We start from the raw sequence: 8,290 nt of genomic DNA on the forward strand, positions 1-8,290 counted from the left end.
ATAGTCTTAGAAAAAAGATGCCTCTGGGACCAGTCCTGTGGCATAGTAGGTTAAGCTTCCACTTGCAGCACTGGAATTCCATATGGGTGTAGGTTCAAGTCCTGACTGCTCCACTTCTGATCCAGCTCCCTGCTACTGGCCTGGGAAGCAGTGGAAGATGGCTCAGGTGCTTGTGCCTCTGCACCCCTGTGGGAGACCTGGAAGAGGCTCCTGGCTGCTGGCTTCAGATTGCCTCAGCTCTGGTGGTTGTGTCCATTTGGGAAGTGAACCAGCAGGTGGAATACCTCTCTCTCTCTCTGCCCCTCCCTCTGTCTGTAAATCTGCCTCTCAAATAAATAATTAAATCTTTAAAAATAGAAAGAAAAAAGAACCTCCCAACTCAGGCACCACTGAGTCGACAAAGTTCAAAATATACTTTCTGGACTCTTTGTCCCAGTCTATGTTTTTTTACTTTGTGGAATGGATATTGACCTCTCAGTGTCCTATGCTCATGTCATCCTATCTTAAAGACTCCAGCATAGGAGCAAGGTGGAAAAACAACTTTTTTCCCAGTGACTCTAAACATTTATTTAGCAATAGATTCTGATTGGCCCTATTTGGGTTCTGTATCCGTCTTCAGAATAATTCTTGTGGTATTGGAAAGAGAAGGAACAGAGGAATTGAAAATTCTGGAGAGGAGTGGCAGGGCAAATTGATATATAGCCCCACGGAACCCAAAAACAATAGTGCAAGAGTGAGGGTGCTAATCACGTGAACTATAACTCTCCAACAAACACAGCCACCAGATATCACTTCTCTTTAAAAGAGTCATGAAGTGCAGTGTAATGTGTAAAACAGTGGAGTGGTGGGGTACATTGTCTCATGGGGAAGGTAAAAATGTACTATGCCTGGAGAGGTATGGTACAACATTTTAAGGTGAGAAATTGGGGAGCTGAGAGACACTATGATGAGAAGCAATATTGCTACACACATACCAGAGAGTTCAGCCACACCTTCAACTTCTGCTCCCCCAGCCACCCAGTCTTCTATGAGATCCAGGCCTGTGCTCTTTTCCTTGTAGTACATTAGGGTGTCTCTCCACACACTTGACTATTTCCTCACTGAATGTGTCATTTCTTTAACCACCCCCTATTTTTTTTTTCTTTTTTTTTTAAGAGAAAGGCTTTTGTCTTTTTTTTTTTTTTTGACAGGCAGAGTGGACAGTGAGAGAGAGAGAGACAGAGAGAAAGGTCTTCCTTTTGCCGTTGGTTCACCCTCCAATGGCCACTGCAGCCGGCGCGCTGCGGCTGGCGCACCGCGCTGATCCGAAGGCAAGAGCCAGGTACTTATCCTGGTCTCCCATGGGGTACAGGGCCCAAGCACTTGGGCCATCCTCCACTGCACACCCGGGCCACAGCAGAGAGCTGGCCTGGAAGAGGGGCAACCGAGACAGAATCCGGCACCCCGACCGGGACTAGAACCTGGTGTGCCGGCGCCGCAAGGCAGAGGATTAGCCTATTGAGCCGCGGCGCCGGCACTACCCCCTATTTAAAGCAGTTCATACACTCATATGTATACATATATGAGGATACAACACTGACCACACCATAGTATAACACTTGGTACTTAATGGATATATGAGTGAGAACATAGTACTACCAGTGAGTAGAGCAAACAGAACTCAACTTCACATTCAACAACATTTATTAACACAGAGATGAGTAAGGCTTGACCCCATGTTCTCAGGTTATCTGGTACAGAGGGGCACACAATCACAAAGCTACAGCAGAATCACAGTATAATAAAGTACTATCACCAAGGTATGGACAAAGTACTTTGGAGGCACAGTGAAAGGGATAAAGTGGGGGGAGAGTAACAATTTTCCAACTTGTACCTGCCTCAAGCATCCAAGGAAGGCCCCAGGAAAGTCATCTGTTAGTTGGGTCTTGAAGGAGAAGTAGAAGCTACCAGGTGAAAATTAAGAAAGGGGCCCTGAAGGCTGGAGCTCAGGGACATAGGTAAGGCCAGGTAGTTGAGGAGCTCAGGGAACCCGGCATGAGTGAATGGAATAAGGAATGAGTGAAAGGATTGCCAAATACAAACCCACAGCTATACTGTTGAAATTAAGTCTTATCTCCCTGTGGAATGGGGAAGAGTAGTAGGTCCTCAGATACAGGCCCTTGCCACTTCCTCAATCAGGCCAGTAGACTCAAACACGAAAGTCAGCACTTTGTAGTTGTGCTCTAATTTGTATAAGCCTCCAAATTACCAAAAGCCCCTCTACAGAAGCTAAGAATTTGTATGAATAATGTAGTTCTAAATAGGAGAGGCTCTAATGTTTCCATCCTTCTTAGATGCAGTTGATTCTACCCAAGTAGCTCTACTTTTTAGGAAATCAGATGGGGTGAGGAATCTGAGAAAAGAAAGGTGGGCTAGTGTTCAGACCTTGCATCCATCTCACAATTCAATGGTAAATAAGGTTTAAAGTGTCTTTCCAAGTTGTATTTAAATATCAACATAAAACTCAAAAATATAAATATATTGACAATCCTTTTGCTATTCCTGCCTCTTCTATTTACTTTTTATACCCGTCTGTATTTTAATATGCTTACATAAAAAATAAAACCTTTTAAACTGTTTAATACTTTTTATATTTGAATATTTTTGTTCTATCATTTGTCAATTTCTATGTAAATGTTTTTCTTTTAAAAGTTTTAATTTTATTTTTATTCTTATTCAAGCAGTTTTCATGTAATTGTCTCAAATTGAACTTAAGTTTCTTTTTCTATTTTTACAACTCTATTTTTTCTTTAAAATTTTAAATTTATAACAAATTATCTTGAGTTGTTCTAAACTTCTTTTTTAAAACATCACTGTAGAATCTGAATTTTACTGCATTCTATATTTTGAAAGTTTACTTTTATCATGTGGTAGATCTGTTAATCTTTGATCTTTCTATATGGATACTTTATGCTTTCATTTTAAAATACCCATTTATATTTTCCTTCATTTTAAAATTAAAATGTAAGATTTCTCTCTTTCTTAAAGTGTTCCTTTCTCTTAATGTTTTTGTAAATTTTCATTTTTAACCTTATTCTTTGTTTTACTCATTTTACCTTAAAACCTTAAGAATTTCTAAATCCCCTGCTTTTAGACATTACTTTAATAATTCTGAAGCTCTCTTAAATTAAAAAAATATGTTTTTAAATTTCTTTTAAAAATATTTAACATAAAAGTTTTTCAACATGTAAAAATGTTTCTTTTAAAACTTTAAAAAATTGTTTTCTTCTTCTTAAATGTTTTGCTTTTAAAGGTTTTTAAATTCACTTTTAAAATATTCTCTGTTTTGCAAACTATTTGGCTGGTCAACCACAGTTGGAATGCCAATTATGAAGCTTTTTGCTGATGAAGGAATACTACTCTCTGACTTCCCACAATATTTTTGCAGAAACAAATGACATTTAGTAGTGTCAGAACATGTCTATTCCTATCCTTCCCCACCTAGACAATTTTTTTCATCCAATTATACTTCATGTGACCATTTTCAACCTCTTCACACCCTCTTTCTTAAGACTCAATTGTCACTACTTAGTATGCATTTTTTACCCCAAATGGTCACTAGTATTCATTTTTTCCTCCCACAAACCCATAGGTAATAATAAAATAGGTTCTTTACATCAAAGTCCTGGTTGTCATTTAGGTCATTGTCATTGTCCAGTCTAGATAGGTTTCTGTGTCACTTTAAGAGCTGCTCATTGTTATAAGGATATTATAGTCATTGTCTATTCCAGGTAGGTTTGTGTGTCATGTCAGAATCCTCGCTTAATCATTTTTTTTTTCTGGTTAAAGGTCTGGTAAGACTAGTCTTTCTCCAGACCCTGTTTGTGATAGAACAGTAAATATCCTTCACTGTAGAGTAAGTCCTCAATGGTAGCCTTGGTGATGATCGCATCATCACAGCTGAACCACTGGTCCTTTTGTTGACGGATAAAGCTGGTATAGTGGCCACTTTCCAAAGTTCCATGGTGATTAATCACTGCAAACAAGGAATACTTATTCTCATTGGACACACAATCTGTTGATGGCTGACACTCTTTCATTCTGCTCTCTTTAGTAGAGGCCAAAAATGGAGTCATGTCCAGCTCCAAGGGAAAGGAGATAAAGGTATTAATTTTACGCCTCTGTTTGCCTACATGTTCAAACCGCTTGAGGTGAAAACAGGCCACCATGGGTAATTTCTTCATTGTGAGCTGTTTGGTAGATTCCTGGTAGCTTTGGCAACTACTGCATTTGATTTTGGCACTGCTGCCCAGGTCCTCTGGCCTTGTAAACCACTGGAGGCAGTCTGTGAGTGAGGGGATTCCTGGTATGTGGTCAGCTCTGCTCATTGTGCTGTCAGCCATCTCTGTATTCTGGGGACTGAATGTGGCACAAGAGCCAGGCAAGTCCAAACTGATGTCCCAGCATGGATCTATGGTGGTTGACACACTATGACAGGCTTGACATGTGACATCAGACTGTAAGCCTCCTGTAAAGATTTGGTCTATGATGCAGTTACAGCAATTGGAGTTACTGGACTCCTGCCCAACACTATCATCTTTGCTGTGTCTATGCAGTACATCTAATATTGCAATAAGGAACTCGTGGGCATCCTGCTGTCTATACCCTGCTAAATGTTCTGCATGAATCCATATAAGGTGCAGTAACTTATAGGGAATGTGGGGAGTTCTGCTCCCAGAGTACATAGCATGAAAAAGAGAAGACATTTCACAGACCAGACACAAGCTGGGGCTTGTCATTATACATTTGTGCTTGTTTGAGAGAAAGAAATCCTTTAGTAAAGGAATATGGGTAAGTGCCTGGACAATACAGTTCATAAAACAGGTGTTCCCAAGATTTATTAGCCCTCTCAAACCGACAGTATAAACTGACTTTTTTCTTCTCTTTTTCTTGGGTTTCACCAATTTTGGCTCCTGTTCCTTTGATTCACAGGTTAACTGCTTCTCTTCAACCTCTGATGTGATAAACTGTTGATGAGAACTATCGGTTGAAGTTAGTAATTTCAAAATTTTCTCTTTTGTTTCTTTGGCAATCTGTTCTATGTCTTTGTCATATACATAATCCTTACACATAAAACAATATATAACTCCATAATAAAGATCTACAGCTAAATTGTGCTGTTTTGTTTCTGCATGTTTATGAATGTGTTTCTCAGTAAAGCAGCCAAAAAAGACACAGGAGAGACAAGAGTGGAGTCTGTTCATATGAGTACTACATACGTGACAGATGCATGACTTTGCTTTACGTTTCCTAGTTTCTGGTGTCCCACTCCAAACGAAACGCTGGTAGATCAAGCGAAGGTTCTTCTGCCAGTTCTTGGTGACTTTAAAACTCTCCACGTGACAGCAACCTGTGGGACCCTGATCCAATTCGACCTCCAGCAACCAGTCTCCCAAACCGCCTGGATCTCCAGAGTCCCCGACGTCAACAGAGCAGCTTCTCCGCGTCTGGGGCCGGGACCCCAGCCGAGATCTACGCCGGGATCCCCGCCAGGTCCGGGAGCGCGGCAGGGGCAGTGGCGGAGGCGGGGGCGGGGGCCGGGCTGGAGACAGGGGTGGGACCGAGTTCCCCGGTGGGCCTCGGGAGCGGGCCCCGGGCTGGGGCCGAGGGCGGGGCTTTCGGCGTGGACAAACAGGCGAGGAGCTGCTGTAACGGTAAGGGGGGGTTGAAGGGAGCACCTTCTCATCGCCGCCACTACCGCTCCACGTCAAGTTATCCTTAGCCGCTGGTTTAAGTTCCTCCAAGGACTCCACCTTCATCTCAGCTTCCCGGCCCGCGTACGCCTTCGCCGCGCCCACTGCCTCCTCCTCCATTTTCCCCGCCTTCTCAACCGCCTTTTCGGGCGAGGCTCCTCCCCCCACTCGCGAGCTCCAGCAAGCCACGGAGCCGGAGAACGAGGAAGCTTCTGGAACCTGAGCCATCAGCTCACTGCCCGGCCTTAGGAGAAATGCGCCTGGAAATGAGCTGCCACTGTAAACGGAATGAGATAGCAACTTCTGTGAAGGAGATGCCTAGCATCATGGCCACGGAGCGCCGTTATTGCTCCCGGAACCCTCCCACCGGCCCTCGAGCTCGGCCAGCTAGCAGCTGTGGGTTCCACCCTCTCAACTGAGAGGTTTCCGGGAGCTGGTGTGGAGACCCAGGCGGTTACCTGGTTTAAAGGCGATCAGGTCATGCGTGGGCGGGAGGTGCGTAGGTAAAGGAGGAAGGGGGTGGAGGGAGTCTGAGCTTTAGGGTGGAATGGATGGAAACTTCTTAAAAAAAAGGCGCCACCCTCTGACTGCCTTTTCTGTGCCTTGCGCAGCCTCACTTTGATACAGCTTCCTCTGACGTTCTTTCGTTGTATCCTAAAACAAAAACAAAAACAAAACAAAACAAAAAAAAACTACCACCACCACCAACAACGAAAAAACACTTGCGTCAACATTTTATCTTAAATATGGCTGAAAGGGAGGCCACCTTTGGAAAATGGACGTAGAGGAAGAAAGTCTCCCCATTATCTTACGTTACCTATGCTCCCAAAAGCCGGTGTGTTCCAGCCTCTGCTGCTACCCCCAAGCGCACTTTCAGTTCACCAAGCTCTTGCGCCCTCTCACGCTCTTTCGCGCTTGTGCTCTCACACCCCTTTTCTTCTGTCTGCACCCTTATTTCCTAGGATTTTTCCTAGAATTCGAAGGGCTTCTGGCTCTCTCCACGCATTGCCACCCTCGTGGCCACCTCCATCCACAGTACGCAATGACCGACCCCCTGCACTCTTTCTCCACCCCAGCCGCCACAATGCCCCCAACACCGCTGTTTGTATAAAGGTCTGCGTTACCTTGAGTCCGGGGCGTGTGATAGAGAACGTCAGCAGCTGCTGCTGTCCTGGCGCTCCTCAGCCAGCCTTCTCTCCTGACCTCTCCTCAGGGCTGGTCACAAGGGGGCCGCCCCCTGGCCCCTCCCCTGACGACGTGCGGCCCCCAGCCCCGGATTCAGCCCTCCTGTAGTGATGAATGACACCGCTGTCCCGCTCAGGCTGACAAACCTCTTCCTCAAAAAGACTACTGCAGGCAACAACAGCTACAGATTGTAGAGAAACCCCTGAAATGGAGGCATGGGCCTCACCTGGCTCCAGGCCTGCTCTCTACATAAAAAAAAAAAAAAAAAGAAAAAAAGATGAACCACAGTGATTGGGGGGGTGGAGGATCGTAAATGTAGCAATTCCCTAAACACAAATCCTTCAGGGATCCTCCAGATTATGATCCCTGGAGGTAAAGTGGAGAGTGGGATGTTATCCTGGATAGTGCGGAGGAGGAAGCATAAGCAAGGGATTCAGATTCAGGTAGAACTGGGCCTGACCACCTGCTGACTGAAACATTTCATCTCTCTGATCTCGATTGTCTCAGTGTTACTCAAAAATTAACAATACTAACCTGTTATGAACATTAATGAATCTATAAAGTAAAAGATATCAAAGGCAAACTTCAAGTGTCACATTTCAATTTCTGAGCCCCCATCTTACAATCCCCATATAACACAATGCCTGATATATAGAGTAGAGGGAAAGAGAACATCTTTCTCTTTCAAAGCTCTCTCACAGTTTTTTTCTCAGTTCACCTGTGCATCTGGAGCTAGGCAATTCAAATACAAGAACATACACTCAACAAATGCACATCACTTACTTAACTGTACTACTGTTTTAAGTTCCACTATGTGAAACATGGATTACAAAAGTGTGTGTGCTCAAGGAGTTCATAGCCCAGGAGAATATGTCTTCCCTTTCAGAGAACCAGAATCCAATACCACAGCCCCCAGGAAAGTGGCTATCTCTAGGACTTGTAGCCCTTCTTGATAAGTACCAAGAATATCACTGTTTACCAGTGATGAAATTTATATTTAATGCTACATTTAATCTTACTTAAAATATTTATTTATTTATTTGAAAGGCAGAGTTAGGAAGAGGCAGAGGCAGAGAGAGAGAGAGAGGTCTTTCATACTTTAGTTCACTCCCCCAAATGGCCTCAATGGCCGTAGCTGCGCAGATCCAAAGCCAGGAGCCAGGAGCTTCTTCCGGGTCTCCCACACAGGTGCAGGGGCCCAAGGACTTGGGTCATCTTCTACTGCTTTACCAGGCCATGGCAGAGAGCTGGATTGGAAGTGAAGCAGCTGGGGCTTGAACCGGTGCCCATATGGGATGCTGGCACTGCAGGTGGCAGCTTTACCCACTATGCCACAGCCCCAGCCCCTACATTTAATCTTTCCACAGTCATAG

The 8,290-nt window shown here is 44.2% G+C and overlaps 1 protein-coding gene across 2 annotated transcripts; it reads right to left on the minus strand.

Moving 5' to 3' along the window:
- Positions 1 to 1,660: 1,660 nt before the first annotated feature.
- Positions 1,661 to 7,118, minus strand: USP51 (ubiquitin specific peptidase 51). Of its 2 annotated transcripts, XM_002720032.5 has the most exons (3): positions 6,857 to 7,118; positions 6,191 to 6,386; positions 1,661 to 6,009 (listed from the first exon to the last, which is right to left on the minus strand). In XM_002720032.5, the coding sequence occupies exon 3, from the start codon at positions 5,958 to 5,960 to the stop codon at positions 3,840 to 3,842; it is 2,121 nt and encodes a 706-aa protein (XP_002720078.1). In that variant the 5' UTR covers positions 5,961 to 6,009; positions 6,191 to 6,386; positions 6,857 to 7,118; the 3' UTR covers positions 1,661 to 3,839. The 2 variants fall into 2 exon arrangements, with proteins under 2 accessions (XP_002720078.1, XP_008270898.1); XM_008272676.4 differs by having other exon boundaries at positions 1,661 to 6,386.
- Between the last annotated feature and the right edge of the window lie 1,172 nt (positions 7,119 to 8,290).

The sequence above is a fragment of the Oryctolagus cuniculus genome, unplaced genomic scaffold (genome assembly GCF_964237555.1).
Source record: "Oryctolagus cuniculus unplaced genomic scaffold, mOryCun1.1 SCAFFOLD_265, whole genome shotgun sequence".
NCBI classification, from domain to species: Eukaryota; Metazoa; Chordata; class Mammalia; order Lagomorpha; family Leporidae; genus Oryctolagus; species Oryctolagus cuniculus.

Bases quoted from the DNA above. Each gene is read 5' to 3' on its own strand.
- USP51 (XM_002720032.5), bottom strand. From the start codon at position 5,960: ATGGCTCAGGTTCCAGAAGCTTCCTCGTTCTCCGGCTCCGTGGCTTGC.